This window comes from Nylanderia fulva, unplaced genomic scaffold, assembly GCF_048542155.1.
Source record: "Nylanderia fulva isolate GAGA-0341 unplaced genomic scaffold, ASM4854215v1 Scaffold7, whole genome shotgun sequence".
NCBI classification, from domain to species: domain Eukaryota; kingdom Metazoa; phylum Arthropoda; class Insecta; order Hymenoptera; family Formicidae; genus Nylanderia; species Nylanderia fulva.
The window spans coordinates 1103671-1124879 of NW_028190807.1; the positions used below are offsets into that span (position 1 = coordinate 1103671).

Sequence of the window (21209 nt, forward strand, 5' to 3'; positions counted from 1 at the left end):
GAGAACTGACCAAGGACTGACCACGGTCAGTCAGACATTCCTGCAATCATCCGGATATTGTGTATTAGCAAATATACCGAGACGAGAGAGAGAGAAAACCGGCGGCAACTCGCGACCGCAATTACGCCCTAATTCTCCCGGGGTGGTTTAATTAATCCAATACCTGTCGGTACTTATTTCTATTGACTTCGCAATTAGCGTTGAATTGCTCTCACTTGGCAACGCAAACTAAGATATTGTGGCCACTTTATCGCAGCATTTCCGCTTTCTTGCTATCACTCGCAATCCGCAAAGCGTCTTCTAAGAAAGTTGAGCTGTAAATTCAACGTGTTTTCATCTAATACTACGATAACTACATAAAGCGTCAAGAATTAATTAAGTGAATAATCAACCAATTGTGAGAGAATTTTTACACAGTAGGAAAATTTGTGTTTTCTTGTTACAAACGGTCCCCATTAAAATTTTGTATTAAATATTTAACACATTCGTGGGTTTATTTAACATATTGCTGGTGCGTTAAATAAACTTTATTGTTGAATTATTAAAATAGTTGAAAAAAGATGTAAAAATAACAATATGTGCATTTATTTTTCATTTTACACAATAAATATATTCTGTTTGATTAGTGATAAGATTTATCTGTTAAAATTTACGGGAATAAAATGTTAATTTTTTATTTTATAAATAAGGACGATAAAATCTAAAATTAACATATTTTCAGTTAATTTTACACAAAATTTATTTTAAATTATTTAAAGTTTTGCATCTATTTTATGTTAAAATATTAATTCAGTATTTGTGTCTCCATTTAACATATTTATATTATAATGTTAAATTAACACAAAAATTTCTGTAGACCGTTTGGGACATGTCACATTTGTTAAACTTAACAGAAATTTTTCAACTGTGTAAATGTTACTTCTCAAAAAATTAAAAAATCTTTTAAATATATGTCACGGCGATTTTCGTGCCTCTTGAGACTAGCCAACAAAATGTTTCTCGATATATATAAAACGAAATAATGATCCTAATCACAATTTGTCAAAAAATGTCACGTGCTATGCTATTCATGTTTTTGATAGCTGGAGCAGAAAGGAAAGAAAAATTACGGAGGTTCCAACAAATAATGAACAGAGCAGCATCGTACACGTCGAAACCGCCAATATTTCATTAATGTTAGTAAATGATCTATCGTAAAGTTCTCAACGTTGTCTCTCAATTCGGAAGAGCACTTTGAGGGGACTAGCAGAATTTCATTAATCAACCGCCAATAATGGCGGTGACGTGTCAAACAATGGTCAGCTTGGCATTAGCCACGCCCCGATCAGAATCTCGTAATTACTCCTCGCGCTCTCCTAATTAACCTAATCTAATTAATAAATTAGATTAAAAGTACGTCAATGTATGATCGATATGCATCAGTTAACAGGCGAATAAATAATAAAAGTATCAGTCACATTTCTCGAAGCAAAATTATATTAATTAATTTTTGTTATAAGGTAATATTTTAAAATAATATTTTATCACATATTCAAATCATTTATATAAATAATTGTATAGCTTGATTTTAAAAATTGATTGTAATTATTTTGTGATGATTGTATAGAAAACACATGATAATTAAGATAAATATTCAGCAGAGACTACTTGATTTTACATTATTATTTAATTATTAATAGAGATGTTGAAATATCATAAGTTCGCAAAAAAGTGCATCAAAATTTCAACAAATATCTCTGTTGATTATTATGCGCAATTTAATTCCGCACGCGCAAAATTTGGCAAGATCTCTTTTAAAATCACCCGCAGAATTTACTTCTTCTGCACAGCGAAGAAAGAATTCGAGTCCGCAAATTAAGTATGAATTAAATGGGATGATTAATACGGACGTTACTGGGGCGAAATACCATAAAGTACATGCTAAACGAGTTAAGAAAACCGATGTTCCGATTCAAACTGGCGTTGCAAATTTGCGTCTCTGGATCACGTCCAAAAATAAGTTCGCATGAGCGACTACCAGAGAAATTTTATAACGTCATCTATTTACCAAACGCCGAAAGCACGGAATCATCAATCAAACATCGCGGTTGCGAGAAAGACAGAAATAATTATATTATTGCGCTCTTGCATAAAAAGTTCAGAAAATAAATATTTGTTTTCGTTAAAATGTGCTACAAATATTATATTTTCAAAATTTTCTAGAGTTTATGCTTATAATAATATATATTATTATTAACTCTTATAGATGATCAAAATACGGCGTGATCGCAAATTGATCGAGCAATCAGTGGCTTTGTGACAGATCTGCTCGTCTGGACATTGATCTTGAGAGTTGACTAGCCATTTCACCTTACTCTTACTCGCGGTCAACTTCGAATTCAATTCGCGTCTTACTGTCGAGTCTTTAATTTTGTAATGAACTGGGATTGTTAAAATCGTCGCAGAAATGCTCGGTTAGACAGATAGAGAATAGACAGATATTCAGAATCAAAAAGTAATTTTGCAGCGTGACATAAAAAACTTGAAAAGTTAGAACTATATATAACGCCCAATTTGCGGCCAATTATTTTTTTAAAGCGAAACTTTTAAATTTGATTGATAACATAATATATTTTATAACATATTACACTAAAAAAAAATTTATTGAATTTGAATAAGTATTTATTTCAATACTGCCAAATAAATCATTTGTTTGAAACTAATAATATTGATTTGATATGAAAAATATTTATTTGATATAAGAAAATCCTTTTCAAAACAAATAAATATTTATTTGTTTCAAATAAATGATTCATTTGGCAGCATTAAACTAAATATGCATTAATTTAGTCATTTTTTCAGTGTACTTTATAACAAAAAGATTGTGAATAATTGTGAGAAGGAACAGAATGTGAAATACTCGTACGCTTATATCATAAAACGGTGCTGCTCGTCCATTTATAGAAGCGTTGCAAATTGTTTTCCTCTCTGCCTACGACTGAACAAACTGAGTGTCTTTCTACATCCGCATTGTCCGTATCCATCCACACCCATCTACCGTATCAACGTACCCTTCTAACGCAATGAATTAGTTCTCAAGCTCTAAGAGGATTTGTCGCTTCGTACTCGCGCATTGTGCTATTATAATTCGCTGTACAAACTATAACACAAGGGATTCTTCGGCGTGTGACGCAATGAGATACCGGTTTGGCAATAAATACTTTCACAAAATGTCCGTAAACGCAATGAAAAATTAAGTTTCTTCCCTCTTCGAATGTCTATTAACTCACGGACCACAATCAGCCTCTGAATATAATTTGTAACATTTTTTAAAGTAACTTTAATATAACTTTTATGAAAAATATTATTATATAATATTTATTATAATTATTATAAAATATTATATTATATTTAATATGAAACTGTACGATAGTCTCTTCCTTTATTTTTCTTCAAAAAGTTTACCCTCTACAAGCGTCTTTTCTTAAGTATTAAATAACGGATTAGAACAATATATTTTCGAGCGGCCAAATGAAATTTATGATCGTGTTAAGAACTGACATTGCGATTCACGAGGACATTAAACATTCTCGTGAGTGCTGTAGTTACCAGCCTACCTGTTGAAGCAGCCTAATGGACACGATCGAACGGCAAGTTGTAGCTGTGCGAGGTTACGATAAATCCCGAGATACCGATAAAATTTGTGCGAACGTCAAAATTGAATCTATCTGTGCGAAAGAGTATTTCTTTGCAATTTTAATTCATTATAAATAGTAAAATAATATCTCAGTTTTCTATCGCAGCAGTTAAATGAAAGGGTAAAGATTGATTCATGAAGTATGTATATAATATAATATTGGATGATTTAAATCAATGTCACAATTTTTTATAAAACACACGTATCATTTCACGTGAGCATTGATGTTTTATTTACACTTGCATGTTCTTTTGCAAAACATATTTGTATTGAAATAAAAATGTATTTCGAACATGTCTAATGTTGAATATGCATCCCAATATTCTTTTATATACATAACAATTGTATTGGCGTATTCACATTTGACTGCTCTCGCAGTTTGCTTGTATTATTTTTGTGACATTTCTGTGACGATGAGAGATATACAATACATAACTGCGAGACGAAAGATATATCAAGATGGAAAAGAAATATATTCTCTTGAACCATAATAATTAAAAGACGTAGAAGCAAATATGTTCTTTCCATATTTTCTTCGATATTGCTTGTTATAAAAAGTGTGTACTTTTATTATATACTTTATTCTATACTTTGTATTATATTATTTCGTGATGTAAAAAGCATCTTATAAAATTAAAAGAATATTGCAGTTGAAAGTAAAAAATCGATTAAAAGAGAGATATTAATAAGCAATATTGTAGAAATAAATCATTTCAGAATAATTAAGAAAATTAGGTCAAAAAATTATCAAGTTTATTTTTTCCAGATTAACTTTAAGACATGAATAAAATCCAGACAATTTTCATCTAGATCTGCAAATATCTATCTTTTTTCACTCTACAAGTTTCGAAAGTAAAGTACGAGTTCTGCCTGTACATTCCTCTGTCACGTTTGAGAGATTTTACTATGCAGACAAAATATCGAAAATCTATGCGAAACAACTTCGTGAATGTTCGTCACATGTCGATCTGCCAATACGAACGTATCGCATCATCAGTAATCGATAATAATTTGACGTATCGTCGGGTCGTCTTTTGGCAAGTTCGACCAAATTTGAACGGTCGTAACATTATCGGATAAATTAAAGGGGTGAGATCGATTAGCGTGCGGTGACAAGTGGTCAAAAACCGGGTGGCCCCGGTGGTCTCTAGTGGTGATCTTTCGATTTCTCACCCGCGTGTGAACCTTGGTCATCGTATATTCTCGCATGCTCGACCGAGAACGAGACAGAGATGGCACTCGACCCATTGATTTTGAGACGAGAAGGAGCTGGCAGTTCGAGAAGAGAGAGAGGACGAGGTCGAGGAATAGGGTGGAAACGGGTGTAGGAGACGAAGAACGGCGGGACAGACGACGCCAGCACTTTTGGACCACGCAGACACGGTGGCGAAGGCCAGACTGCACCACCCTACTGGAATCGATACGTCAATCGTCCCTATGGACGGCGCGGAAACGGTGGCGAAGCGAGTAGGGAGCGAAAGATGAGAGAGAGAGAGGAGCAGAAGAGGGAGAAAAGATAGCTAGAGAGATAGATGAAGGAACGAGGCCGAGGCGAGACATCTCCGAACGATAGTTGTACGCAAGAAAAATATGTAGGAAAAATTTCAGATAATCCTAGCGGAAATACCATATGAATGGCAACTCGTCAAAAGAGTAGTATAGTAAAGTCAAAGAAGTGTATAGAAAGAGTGTAGTAAATATTTCCGGACAAAAGGTTTCCAAAGAAAGATCCCTTGATAAGTTTCTGTTTTTAGAGAAAAAAAAAAGAAAACTATGTGTCATAATAAATAAAAAAAAGTTTTAATAATCCTTTCTATCTCACATTCATATATATTTTGCAAAATTACAGTCTGTCGAAATAAAAAATAATTCGTCGTTTATTGATATGCAACAGCGGAGTTGCAGAGCACAATGATGTGTGTGTGTAAAATACAAATTATATTATACATAAAACAGCTATGTTCAAAATAATTAATATTTGAAAAACTAATTATTTCGTACAATTAAATTTTTCATTTATTTTTTAAATAGATTAGATAGAGTTAATGTAAACGTTCTACATAACATTAAACTAAATTATTTTTATACATATACAAATTTCTATTAAATATATACGACAATATAATAATGTTTTTAATTAACTTTTATTATAAATAATTTAAATAATAAATAAATAATAATTTAAATAATAAATTAAATAATAAAAATCCTTAAACAAATATCAAAATATTTTATATTTATATAACAATATTGATTATGATAAGTATTTAAAACAATTAAAATAAATTTATAATATAAATAAATTTAAAATATTTGATATACATTACATTACACGATGATGTAAAATTGATATCACCGAAATAAATTAGCAATCAATTGCACATCTAATAAATAAGAGATTCAATAAATAATAAATTGCTCACTCTACGATTGCTCCACCATCGCCTGATGCCTCCCCGGGTCACCTTTTCCTCTTTTATCTATCCCTTTGCTGCTTCTTAATGACACTCACATTTATACTCACTCGCGAAAACATGATTAATTATTGTCGCGCGTGCACTAATTAGCAGAATACAAACGATCGCGTGGAACTTTCCCCGATTGATTTTACGCGACATGTATTTTATTTATTATTTTGCAATGGAAAAACAAAGCAAAATCTGTTCTCGAATTACACGATCAAATTCTCCAACTATTTATTCTCTGTGACAGTATTTTTTTATTATTAATGGAACATATATATGCTCGCATTGTAATATTAATGTAAATAAATAAATATTTACGTTAAAATCAAAGATAAATTTCCTCTGAATGCAACATCTGCTGCTTTGTCGACTGCTCGCACAACGAATGATTTCGATCATGCGAAACATGCGCATTCTAATAATAATGATCGATATTGTACATAAGCCCCGAAGTATTATTACGTGGTTAATAAATATCGAATTACGCGATTAAGTGCGAATTACGCGATTAAGTGTATATTAATTAAACGTATTACAATGTCGCTAAATTTAGAAAATCATTTTGTATCCGATCTGTCGATCTATCGATGATTAACAAATTCTAGAACTTTACTTCGACATACTACATAATATCGCGCAACTCTCGAGTTAATGGCTCAGGATGTATATGCGATGTCCGAATATGTAGAGTTGTTCGAAATGTGTTGACATTCTCGCGATCGCGAGTCGAAAAGTAACGAGCGACATGCGGAGCGAGCTCGCGCCGCTGTTGCCCGTTCGAGCCTCGCCACGCGAATGACATCAAGGTTGGGCTATGTAAATAATCGCGCGCTACACGCGCCGCGGAGAAAGGTCAGATACAGTGCGTGATAATTAATCCCTTGTCATCGCGGAAATATTCTTGCTACGAAATTAATCTGTATATCTTGATTATATTAAATTAATTAACAAACAGTTGATATACATATTTCGATCATTCCTGCGTAAAAAAAATTTTTTTTAAATGAAAAATTAAATTAAATTAGATTAATATTATATAATAAATTTCTATTTGAAAGATAATATTAGTGTATGTATATATGTATGTATATCGCAATATGAAACGTGTTCTGTTTAATCATTTCTGTTTAAAACAAAAATTTTTTAAAATAAAAAATTAAATTAAATTAGATTAATATTATATAATAAATTTCTACTTGAAAGATAATATTAGTGTATGTATATATGTATGTATATCGCAATATGAAACGTGCAATCATTTCTGCTTAAAACAAAAATTTTTAAAAATAAAAATTTAAATTAAATTAGATTAAAATTATATAATAAATTTCTACTTGAAAGATAATATAGTGTACATATGTACATACATATGTATATCGCAATGTGAAACGTGCGATCATTTCTGCTTAACACAAAAAATTAAAAAAAAATAAAAAATAAAATTAAATTAGATGAATCTATTATATAATAAATTTCTGCTTGAAATAAAATCTACTCTGACAAATAGCCGTCTCGCAGTACAGATTGTCAATCGCGCGAGTTGATTATTTCCAATACTCGTTAATTGTAACAATTATAGGAAACGACTACGTTTGATATCTTCTTGTCGCGATCATAATTCGTCGAAATAATGCGACGATATATACAAAGCGATTATCACAATTAGAGATTATCGGATTGCGCGAATAATTAATTCGCGCGATTAACAATTTGCACCAAGGCGATAGCTATTTAGCAAAGCAGATATTTCGTGCTATTTATACATTTCGATTCAAACGGAAATCGAAGCAATAGACAATTGCAATTGTAGATTATCATTTCATCGCAATATTTATGATCGATAATTGATCTTGGCACTTGGATTTGTGAATATATCTTACATTATGAAATTTAAATATTTAAATATATTTCGTCGATTTTAAATGTAGTTTGCTAATCATTTTCAGATTGAAAACCGCAGAAACAAAAGTAAAACTCAAGATCGAGCGATTTAAGTAACGAGAAATGTAGCAATCGTGAAATAATTGAATTTAAAGAACAGATTATTTCGCAATTAATAAAATCATAATTAAATATGTACTAATTAAACGCGCTTTATTAATAAAAAATTCTGAAATGCTTCTTTAATATCATGTGATTGAATTTCGATCGTATCAATGATAATGACGCTACTATTATATTGTTAGTTTTTATAATATATATATTTATTATTCAAAGAAATCCCATCATACACAAATGTTACCACATAGTTTTTGCTTCTCGCATCGTATTATTTAGTACACTATTATTTACAATAGTGCGGCCTTGTCATTTACCTGTCAAAACTCGAACAAAATCACTCGTTTCGTCGTATTACCGATACTAAAGAATTTTATCAAGAACTTTAGAATTTTTCTTTAATAAAACGTGTTTAAATACATATTTAGCTATAATTATTATTTATCAAACACGCGTGCACTTAATAACAAACTTTTAACATTGACGATTTTATTAAAATTAGCGATTTATTTGATCAAAATCCGACGTGCGACAAAGCGGAATATTCTTAAAATATTACATTCTACGGATATTTATCTTTTATTTTAGTGAATGTACATATTTACAATTCATTTATAAACGTATATTATTCAACAACGAAGATAACATTGTTGCGCGGAATTTCTTTATACAACTATTTTCACGTTGTTCTCTCGTTACAATAAAATAAATAACGCGTCAAAACTATGTGGTGATGTTTGTTGACATCTCGAAATATTAAATAAATGTATTAAAAAGAGTATGTAATAGCAACTTTGTAATCATTTGCTTGTCGAAACTCAAATGAGTAGAATCGCTCCGTGTATTAATGTTAAAGAATTTCATCACTTTAGAATTTTTTGTTTTTTAACAAATTGCATTTGAATATAAATATTTAGCTACAATTATTATTACTTATCAAACACTTTTAGCAAAACTTGAACATTTGTACTTGATATGTTAAAAAAATGAGCGATTTATTTGATTAAAATTTGATAAAGCAACGAAATATTTTTAACGTATTACATTCTATGAATATTTATCTTTTGTTTTAATATGAATATATGTATTTTATCCACTTATACTATAATGCGAATGTATATTATATAAAAATAGAAACAGTATTACAAATTCCTTTGTACGACCATAGTTCTTATGTTGTTTTCTCGTCATAATAAAATTAATTATACGCCAAAACTATGCGATGTGTAAAGTTTGCAACATCACAAATATTAAATATATTTATTATAAAAGTTAGGTATAATATAATAGCCTTGTTCATCATTTCACATAAAACTCGCACGGGTAGGTGCATTCCATGTATTATGTGATTTTAACAATGTGAAATGTTAAAATATTGTTATTTTAGAATTTAGCGTTTAATATCAATAAAATATGTAAAAGTGTATACCGAGCGTTTATCTATATTCTACTGATTAGTATAATCGTAATTAATCACGTTTTCGCAAGTGAATGCCAACAAGATGAAAAAGAAGGCTTGAAGAGACATCGGTGAGTAATCATGAGCAATTTATAAGTTATTTAATCTCTTATTTGTTATTTGTAACATTAATTGTTCGTTTATTCGTAATTCATTTCTTCACATCATCGTGCAATGTAATGTAACGCATAATAAAATATTTTTGATTTTTTTTTAAATACATATGATAATTTCGTAATTAATATAGTACAATATATATATTAGTAAGATATTTCGACATTTAAGATCTATTATTTAGATTATTTACATAAAAATTAGATTTTTATTTATCATATTTCGTAAAAATGTATATTTAAAAAATGTTCTTTTAAAAAGTTATATAAATTTATTTATTAAGTATATATTTAAAGAATAAATGAAAAACATTGCCCAAAATAATGTTTTTAAATGTTAATTATTTTGGATGCTGCATTAATAATTTGGAAACACTTGTATTCAATCAATTTATAAATCATTGTTTTGAAGTGCAATTTCCCTGTTGTGCATCGTAAGTCCTAATTATCTTTTATTTTTATCTGAAGATAATGAAGAGGAAAGATTTCGCAAATATTATATTATATATTATATATATATATATATAATATATATATATATAATATATACATTAAATGTAATAATTATACATTAAAATGTAGATTTGTTTGATCGCTTCAATTCATTAAAATAATGAGAGAATGGAGATAAAATTGTTTTGCTCGAAAATCGATAAAATTCAGTATAAAAAAGTTATGTGCTGCTTGCACTTGACAATTGACAAAGACCATAAATTTGGAAGATGTCGATTACACACAAAAGTATATTTTTCGACACAATGTATACATCAAAGCGGATATGTGAAGTGCATTGGATGCGCATTTCTTTTCAGTTGCAGATTCTCCATCTGACAATATTGTCTTTTCTAATTTTAACGAGAAAACCTATCAGAATTTCGAAAGTTATCACTCTTTGAAATCTTGTCATTTTCGTGATATTATCTCAACGATTTCACGAAATCGTTGAAAAAATCACATATTTCAATCATAATTTTAGTTGTCTTTTTTTAATATATTTTAAAGCAGACATATATTGTTTTTAAGATGTAAGATATATGATATAGTTGCATAAAGAAATAAAATCTGGCAAAAAGAACACTATCTCAAGTATAATTCTAAATTTTCACAATGGAACAGTCGAACATAGCAAATATTCTGTTTCAAATAAGTTCTGACTTGGATTGAAGCTCAAGACTTCTGATCTATATAACAAACTCATTTGTTATGAGAGAGGAAAATCAAAGCGTAGGCGGAAAAGAAGAGACGTACCTTAGCTTTTGTCACAGCGGATATTAAACTCGAGACTCTTTTGTGCACTGGATCGATATACATGATAGTTATGTACAAATGCGATTATTCTATTACAGGTCAAAATAGAGGGAAGATAAATAAGGAAATAAGACGTTCGTTCTATATTCCATAGTATGACATGACAAAGACAAGCTACCAGAAATTCTGCAGAACTGTCATTAGCTCCCCTAACCCAATTAAAAGACAAAAATATTTGAATAAACCAATATTTTAATAATAAAACAATCGCTTCCCTCTGCGTCAATTTTCGTGGAAAAATTTTCACGATTTGCAAATATTGATGCAGTTTGTTTACGAGATGTAGTTATTTATTTAATTGACGCAAATTTTTATCCATATATATATCATATCTTTAAATACCATTATTTAAGAGAAAAGAAAAATATATCGCAGAGTTAAATTAATGCGAGTACTCTGATAAAAGTGTACATGGAATTGGCATTAATAGGTATATCACACAAACACACAAAAAAAAAAAGAAAAGCATCGTGCTTTTAACAAAACTAAAGTTCAAGTCCGATCAGTTTAATTTACGAACATCCGTACTCTTGGCACTCGTCTCGCGTACATTAGTCTTTTTTTTATTTACAGAGGACGTTTGGACGTTTTCGAGTACTTGACTCGCTCAACGATAAGGGATGTGTTCACTCGTATTTGCTTGTCCGCATTAGACGACTCATTGATTACTGACGAATATACACACACACTCACACGTACACATGCACATACGCACACAGTTAGAGATCTGGCAGCGCTATTATTTGAAATTCTTTTACGGTCAAGAATACACGCCCATAAATTACACCGACAATTTACGATCGAGTCTGTCTCTACTACTCTAATGCCTGCATTTATGCTCGTAGAAACGCTATTTTGGATCGTGGAGACTCTCCTTTTCGCCCAGTGCTCCTTATTTCTGAGCTGTGATGCACGTAATTACTCAGAGTCGTGAATATATACACATTCTTGGACAAAAGATTGTCGTAGTTCAAAAGAATATTTACAGAAGATTTTAATGATTCTCTCTTAAAGGCGTAAAATACAGGTCGTAAATATTTAACGAACAAATTTTGTTTTCTAATCCTCTCTAGTTTGTAATATTTAATTTAATTGTAAAAAATATATAATGACGTACGATTTTCATGTATCACATTTTGCTGTTTTTGTAAATCAAGTTTGTATAATCGAAGGCAGAAGTAAAGATTCTCTTTCTTTCTCTCTCTCTCTCTCTCTCTCTCTCTCTCTGAATTGCTCCATTAAAGAGACTAATTGTGAAATTTTAACGATTTTAGTTGCTATTTTCTCTTCCCTAAACATAGAAATGAAAAGCATTTATATAAATGTAATATTCGAAATCGATTAAAGTTCTGGGAATCCTTTCACAGAGATGCGATATATATAGGATGAGGGCAAATAAATTTGCAATCTTACGATTTTATAAGTTACGGATAATCAAAGAAAGAAAATGCACAAGGTTTCTCATGTAATTACATCGTAAATATAAAAGAGAGTTAATTAAACTTTTGCCTCTTCATTTCTCTAGAATATCTACACCTCTTTATATTTTATATTTTCTATCCAGCTTATTAAAGCAATTTGTAAACATTATCATTACACAACTACGTCGTGACATTAATCGAAATAATTTCGAATGGATTTAATACGATATCAATATATATAGGATTATTATCTATTTTTTTGACAATCTAAATTTTTTTTACTGCAGTTATCGAATAATGTTTTTTGACCAACAATAAAATTTAAAAAATTAAACAATGAGGTAGTTAAATAAATTCGGTCTCATGTAAACTAATTGTAAACTGAATAATATTGGGCAATAACGTTAATTATATACAATATAATTATCAACACAATTATCAATATATTGATTGAAGTTGCAGAATAAATGTCGCGAAATTGGATATATTTTATATTTTATTCACGCAATATATGTGTATATTTTCCCCATAGTCAATATAATCGTCCAATATATATATATAATATACATATTTCAAATATTTTACTCAATGTGTGATATTGATCGTGTATTTAACCTTTAATTTTGATAGAAGTTCAGTTAAACTCTCACACAGATAATATTGTTTCTTTTTGTAAAAGGTTGAAAAAAACATTATCAAAAAAATTGCACGCATCGATTAAAATGCAGATAGAAATATATCAGCTGGAATGAAATCTTCCATACTTATCGGCACGCGACTCTATAAGAGCACTTGGCATTATTCCGACACGTGTAACCTCTATCTCGATCGTGTATTCACGATGATTACCTCTCGGTATAGATGTATGTATGTATGTATGTATGTACGTATGTATAAGTATACAAGCCGTGAAAATGCAATTGCAACATCGAAATTATTTTCTTAAAATGCATACTTTACAAGTCTTCTTAATAGACATTCTTAATGAATGAGGATATTTTCTTCTTTATGTAATGCTTTTTGGAATATCCTCTTAAATTAAACTGTATATTCTTAATCTTTTTTTGCAACTTTTATTCCGCAATAAATAAATATAATAAAATAATACAATTTTAAATAAAACTGAAAATAAATTAATAAAATAAAATTGTTTAAATTATTTATAACAAATTTATAACTTTATCAATTAATATTAAAAGTAATAATATAATATTAAAAAATGTGGATTTAACTATGTCAGTACGTAAAAAATATTCAATTATATGTTTAACATTTAAATATGTAATAAATAATAAGAGAATTTTCCTCTTAAATTAAGAGGATCTTTTTAGTGGCTAATTTAGTGGAAGATATAAATAAAGATAAGTGGCATATACTTAAGATGAGAATATAATTTTTTTCAGTGAATCGTCGCGAATTTGCGCAGGATAATCAAGCTTATATATTATTCCGTCGGCGTCTTTTGCATGTCTTCGTTACCGAAAGAACCGCAAAGCTATGCTACGTGCGCTCAGATTTCGACAAAAGGGACCGTTTGCTTTCACCTTCCGTTCTTTTCACATTCTACGAACTATACACGTAGTGTCACTTTCGCGCGTTTCCTCTCTCTGTAAACGAAAAAGATTTCTCGGTTCGCTTTTTGCGAGAAGTGAAAAAGCGTTTCGCTTCGTTAAAAATTGACAAAAAAATACCATTTTTCGCATTTAGCTCCAATTTTTCAAACTGCGATATAGTATCGAGTCGCGATATATTAAATAATTGTAAAATGTGTACTCGCACGGAATAAAGATTTATGTTATCCACTCTTCGGAGCCGCAGGGGATTTTCAATTCTGCTCAAGTTTCTGTCTCTTCCTTGGAAACCTGTCTCGCGTGACACAGACTCTTATCCGGTCGCGCACGTATCTCGATGCTCTTGGAAATGGAAGATAAGACCGACGGATCACGATACGAATTCACTTCCCTGTCAGTACTCATGCGGGAGCTACATTAAACGCTAGTTTCATAGTATCAGGAATTTTATTACGGAGCATCAATAATCAACGAGAAGTTATTTCTCTCGCGCGACGTGCGAAAATCGGACACGGATAAGATAGATTGTGAATATAAAATATCTCGTATACTTCGTAATATACTTTGTAACAAGTTTCAATACAGTGGATATTTATCGTCATTAAATATGAAGAGAAAACTTTCATTTCCATATTAATGTCCAATTAATATACCTATTCGTCACTTGAGTTTCAACTTTAATAACTCAATATGACATATATTTGTATAATAATAGAATATTGTATTTTTATACCGTTGAAGAATGTGAAAAATATTCCCCAGACAATTCAGAGTACTAAAATATATTTTTTTTTTTTCAACATTTAATCAATTTGGTCAATTACCGAAAAATACTCCCGCTCTACTACACGTGCCAGTAATCAATTTTACTTTCCCATGAAGTAGATATTAATGATAATTTATTTTGATGGGGGCAAAAAATTGATATTGAAAAGCAAACACGCGCGCAGATGCTACATCCAGGCCCGAATTCGGAGCTCATTTATTCCGCGAGCCAGCGTGAGTCGTGAGTCAGCTGTTAGTAGTAGCGAGCCAAGTAGTATAGCACTACCGTGTGTCAGACGCTAATGCCTCATGCTCGCGCGCGAAATGGAATGTCGGAAGACCTCGCCAGCGAAAGTAATTTCGTCCCTTGATTAATTTCCCCGATGTAACCTAAAAACATTTTCCTCCCGCATAATCTTCCGTACAAAATCCTTTCTCTCTCTCTTTTCCTCTCATCGAGACACAAAAAAAAACAATAGAGAAAAACTGTCTGATATACTTATGCAAAAATTGTAAAATACAGAAAAACTGTCCTGCATTTAGATAGAAATTTTAATTGAGATGAGAGATATTTTCAAAGCATTGTATAACAAAATAATAATCATTTATTAAAACTTTTCTCCCGAGATAAAAATATAAATTGTATAAATATATGACATATTATATGATAATTTTATGTCTCGAAATAAGCGGATGATGTTTTATTGCTAGATACTTTGACGAAAAGGAGCTGTCTGAGATACTTGTGCTAAATAGAAATTTTAGTTGAGAAGTGAGACTTTCAAAGTATTGTTAATAAAATAATAATAATCTTTCATTAAAACTTTTTTCTCGAGATAAAAATATAAATTGTATAAATATATGACACATTATACGATAATTTTATATCTCAAAATAAGCGGATGACATTTTATTGCCAGATACTTTGACGAATTTAGAATCTCTTTTCCGTGATAAAGGAAAGTTTATTTTAAGCTCTTTCATACTTGGTAATATATATTTATATTTTAACAATATAAATTTAACAGTTTTAAGAAAATACTCGTTAAATGTCACGAGAGAAAGTTTAATGTATAATCTTCCAAATGCCATTATTTTCTTTCTCTTTTTATAGAACAATATCAAAAAATTAAAAGTCGAATTAAAAAAGAACTATCAAAATAAAATCAACTTTATCTCAAAAATATGGTTTATCCTCTGTTAAAACTTAAAAGATATTTTCACGAAAGTTGTTCTCTTTACTTTTTCCAGTCGTTTACTAAAAATATTAGCATCTCAATATTTTCAGACATTCTTTATGAAAAATATTCCGCGAGATAGCTATTCCGCATGATCGCAGAATTCATTCGCGATGAGAAGGAATTTGTAAACAGAACAAGTCACAATGTTTGTACGTTCTCAATATTCGTGAATACGAGTAAGCATTTCCGCAACTGACACAGAAACGATAAGGACATTTCACATGGCGAATCTCTAATTAAATGGCATCGTAGCTAGGCTCAGTCTCGGCAAAGCCGTGATAAGCTAAGTTTCTATCATTTCTACGAAATTAATTAGAGATCCACATCGTTTCAAATTGTCTTATAATTAGTGAATTCGTCGAGAGAGCGGATATTAAATTTTTACGAAACGGCAACAAATAGTTGAAATCTCTTGAACTTTTCTGAGGGTAACGGCTACTAAAGAATACAAGGAATGATATATCCTACATTTTTGTTTGTTAAAGAGAAAAGTTGTCAGTTATTATTTGATTAATGCGAAGACGTTATTGCGATAAAAGTAGGACAATCCTTATACCATATACATATATGGTATATGTATGTTTGTGCGTTAAATCGTATTTCGCCAAAACTGGTGCGATTGTGCATTTGAAAAATGTGTTTTTCTTCGAAAAGATCTATTTTTCATAAAATTTTGTGCAGGAAAGATGTAATAGAATTGCGTGCTGTGCTTCTCTCGGATACTCCATTCACACATGACATTTACTTACAGAAGTAAAGCATTTGAAGAACCGCATGATAGCTCGCGCCCCTGAAATTTGTGAATACACAACTATGAGTATTCGACAAATAACGCACGCACGCACACACAAACGTACGCTATATATATATATATACACATAATGTGTACGTGCGTATACACACACAAACACAAACACACACACACACACACACAAAATGCACCGGAAATACCTATAAATCATACCGAAATCGATCTCTCTTAAGTAGCGACATTAATGGGTCGCAGATCTCTCCGATAGAGAAAATAAATGTTTTCCGATCTTATTTGACAATGATTAATATAATGCTTTTAATGATAACACAGTCGTATAATCTACGACCTCTCTCGTTAATAATAGGGAAATGGATACAGCCAATAATCGATCAATCATTAAATCGCGTAGACTCTTATCTTTGTTGTATACATTTATGTTTTTAAGAAGATGTAAAAATGTAATAAATAATCGTTACGTAACGATTCAGAAAAGAATAATTTCTTGCAAAAAAAAAAACAATCGATAACTGAACAGTAACTTTTTTACAAGAACTTGTTTCTTGCGAACACTTAGAAAATGAAAAGATTAATAATTCTACACGTGCGCTTCTTAACTTTTTTTCTCCTTTATTTTTAATGCACAAGTATGATATAGTTTACCACACTTTATCGTAACATAAAACTTTTTAAAGAAACGGATATACGTATACGGCGTGAATGATATTAACGAATAAAGACGTGCGGATTCTCCGATCGAAAGCAAGAAACTGTGTCCGCTTAAACAGTTATAGTTAAACTTCCAAGTAGATATGCTTATATCGAAGACTACTTAATGGACTGTAAAAGATGTTTACAGCTATTACAGAAGGCTTCGTTCATTCGTATTTACATCGATTTGCAAACTGACAAGTTTTATTCGTTAGTTTAATATATTTACTGAAGAGAAGAATTATTGAAAGTCCATAACTCGATAATCATTTTTTATTATACAATATCTGTATATATTAACTTACAATCCGAATAAAATTTTATATTGATCGAATGACGGCTTAAAATATTTTACCAATGTCTAATTTCGAAGAAATGTGCTGAACGATTTCTATTTCGTATATATGCTTAATATGATGAAAGTGCTGGAAATTCTAGAAACATTCAATAAACTACTTCCCAGAATTGCAAACAAGATTGAAAAGAAATATAAATTAAAATATGTGCGGAAAATATCGCGCCATATAAATAATTATATATTACGGATGGGATTTCGAATAAATGACTCGGAAATTATTTATCGCGCTTAATTATGGCAGGATTAAGTGTGCCTAAATAAATGAACGATTTAAGATTCTTAAATACATCAGTAAATTTATTGTCCATTTACTGATTGTATTATTAAATCTGAAACTTTGGCAAACAATTTAAAAATGACATTACATATCATATTTGCGACTTTTAATCGGTTGAGCTGCTCTTCCTAAAGTTTCCCTATTTTTAAAATAAGTAAAATCCAATAATTTGCCTTAGGAAGACTCTTTCCCGTAGAACGTCAGAATGATGTCGCGCAAATATTTTCCGAGACGTCGAAAAGAGACGTTTCTCCCGAACGGTAGATACCCCGACGTAATATCCCGAGGATCGAGATATTTTCCAAGGAGCCGACGAGCGATGCCCTAATTTACGACGGGATGTTTACATCAAACCATATAGATCATCGTGTAACTCGCGCGTTTGACGATGACGTTAAGGACCATTCCAACACCTGGCTGCGGTAACCGTGAAAATTCAACATATAGCGACTATAATCGCCGCGCAAACACGAATAAACGTTAACTTGACGAGATATAACTATACGCCATAAACGTAGTTCGAGAAAATATGTTTCATATCGCGCTGCTGCAAGGTTTACTCGTAATCGCGTTCTAAAATATATTTAAAATAAATTGCATAAAATAATATTTGGAATGTTGAGGAAAAGCTGATCATCTCTTCTTGCTATCTATTTGAATTTAATATAAAATAATATAAAGATATAATATAAAATAAATAATAATAATATAAAATATAATATAAAAATATAATATAAATTATCTATATAAGTTAGAATATAAATTATAGAATAATATTATTTAAAAAATTCTTAAACAAAAATAAATCAAGGATTTATGTAAAATTTTCAGGATCATCTCTTTTTGATATCTATCTGAATTACATAATAATATTAACAAATGATAAATATATTATATATAAATAAGAATATAATATAATATAAATTAGAAGAAAATAAAGTATAAAACAATTATATTAAAAGCTCTTAAACAAAAATAAATCAAGAATTTTGGATTTATACCTAATTTTCTTGCATTATAATGACTATAATATTTTACGTCGTATTTTCTCGATAATTTAGGGCGCATTTAAGACTTAAAGTCAAATACTTTATATAATAGCAGTTCCAGTGACACTAAGCAATACGAGAAAAGCAGAGGAAGAAGCCTTTACAAAGCGAGAGACGTCTCGAGAGACCGGCGACTAGGTTGACTTTATTGTAGCGTATTACGCCACTCTGAATCGAGGCTGAATAGAACCCTACTGGCTTTGAAATACGAAGGTCCTCGCGCCTGTGCATTCAACATCTCTATTTATTATGACACTGGGTGACCGTATAGTCTACACGGTAATGAGATAGAAACCACTTAACCCGTATGCACGCGTGCCTAAGGGTTTCCTCCCGGCGTCTGTCACGATCTACTCATATAGTACAATTTAGTTGCTGAATTTCTAAAGCCCTCATGTTTGCCGCTTTAAAAATGTTTAGTTGGAAAATATCTCGAATCACAAATGTGCGAGAGAATAAAATTAATTATATCATTTCATTGATAAAATATTCTCGTTACAGATACCTTTGACGTTCTCAATGAATCTTTTTTTAAGGGGATGTTAACTGTGTCTATTTTATCGATATTATTTTTATTTCGCTATTTATTGGCTATACAGAATGAAAAATCCTTTACTAGAATTAAAGTATTCATAACAATAAATCTGGGCTATTATATATGTATGTAAAAAATACAAAAAAGTTAAATAATTACAGTTTTCTTGTCTAATTTAACCGATAAGAAAACTGTAATTATTTAATTTTCTTGGTTTTTTTATATACATATATATTTTTATTTTGTATTTTTTATTTTATATAGCTAATAAATGGTTAAATAAAAATAATATTTGCCGAAAAAAGAAAATTAGCATACTTATACATTAAATAAGATAGAGTATGTGTATATCACCATGTGAATTATGTCAAAAATTCCAAGTAAGGTGACATCGCCAAGATTATCTTATCTTATTATGGAGATGTAACTTTTGAATAATGCAATCTTTGGAGCCGACGATGTTTGATACGGAACAGGTCAAAATCCTGCAAAGATAGCTTTGCCATGAGTCAGCAGAATCAGTTTAATTTTCAAGTCTCTCTCTCTCTCTCTCTTCTCGCAAGGGAAACCGCAATTGCCGCGTGGTTCCGAGCGTTCGAAAATTCCAATCATGCTTACATTCACGACCCGATAAATTACGGTCAGGTCACGTCCCGTAAGTCCCCAACATTGGCAGCATCCAGCGCGTTGCTGACAACACCTAACCGAAGATATTCTTAACTCTTGAGAGCAATGAGGCGTGAGTTTGCCCCGTGGAGTCATGAAATTTCGATAATATCGCTGCCATAAAATACACACACACAACACACACACACACACACACACACACACATATATATATATATATATGGTATATTAATCTGGCTAGTTTTATATTTTGAATTAGCATTTTAACATATAAAGAATAATATGCACTCTCTCGTGCGTCAATCATTTAAGAAAAAAATAAAAACAGAGTTAAATAGCAAAAACTGCAACAAGCTTTGAAATTTTTGCAAGTCCTTCAGCTTTAATTAAGCGTTGAATGAAAATTAACCGGAAGATATTTAATTACGTTAATTTATCGTTTCCTAGATCTTGATATTAATTGTAAGCTGTATTGCAGACGCAGAGATAAGATTCGTTAATCTCGGGATATAGTTAATTAAAGCTAAAAATTGAAGATGTACGACCACTGAGATGAGTGATTATATATCCGCTTAATTAATAATGCGCATCGCGCTCTTCGCCTTTAAACAATCTATAATGAGAGAACAATTTTAAAGTAAACGTAGGTCAAAGATATGAGATGCACACACATATAGTATACCTTGCATGTTATCAGTGTTGTGCTTAGATGATTTTCAAATTAGCTAGATAAAGATGAGATAAAATTATACATATAAATTCATCTTAGATAAGACGAAGATGATTTTGTTTTAAATATATCTAGATAAAAGATAAAATTATATGGTGATTCGTCTAGATAATTTTCTAGATAATAATTTTTAAGACTGCTTATGTAAACACAG

General features: G+C 30.5%; 2 protein-coding genes across 8 annotated transcripts in view; one reads left to right on the forward strand and one right to left on the reverse strand.

Annotated features, from left to right (window-relative positions):
• The window catches only part of LOC114934596 (uncharacterized), a 148074-nt gene that overhangs the window by 91333 nt on the left and 35532 nt on the right, over positions 1 to 21209 (reverse strand). The window contains exon 1 of one of the 7 annotated variants that reach the window (XM_085488545.1): positions 16767 to 16803. The exons of the other annotated variants lie outside the window; for them this stretch is intronic. Within the exon in view, the coding sequence (XP_085344671.1) occupies positions 16767 to 16793 (27 nt within the window). The 5' untranslated portion in view covers positions 16794 to 16803. Of the gene's footprint in view, positions 1 to 16766; positions 16804 to 21209 lie in introns of those variants that run through there. 7 annotated transcript variants of the gene reach the window in all.
• The window catches only part of car (vacuolar protein sorting-associated protein 33A), a 122804-nt gene that overhangs the window by 57460 nt on the left and 44135 nt on the right, over positions 1 to 21209 (forward strand). The gene's annotated exons all lie outside the window — the stretch shown is intronic.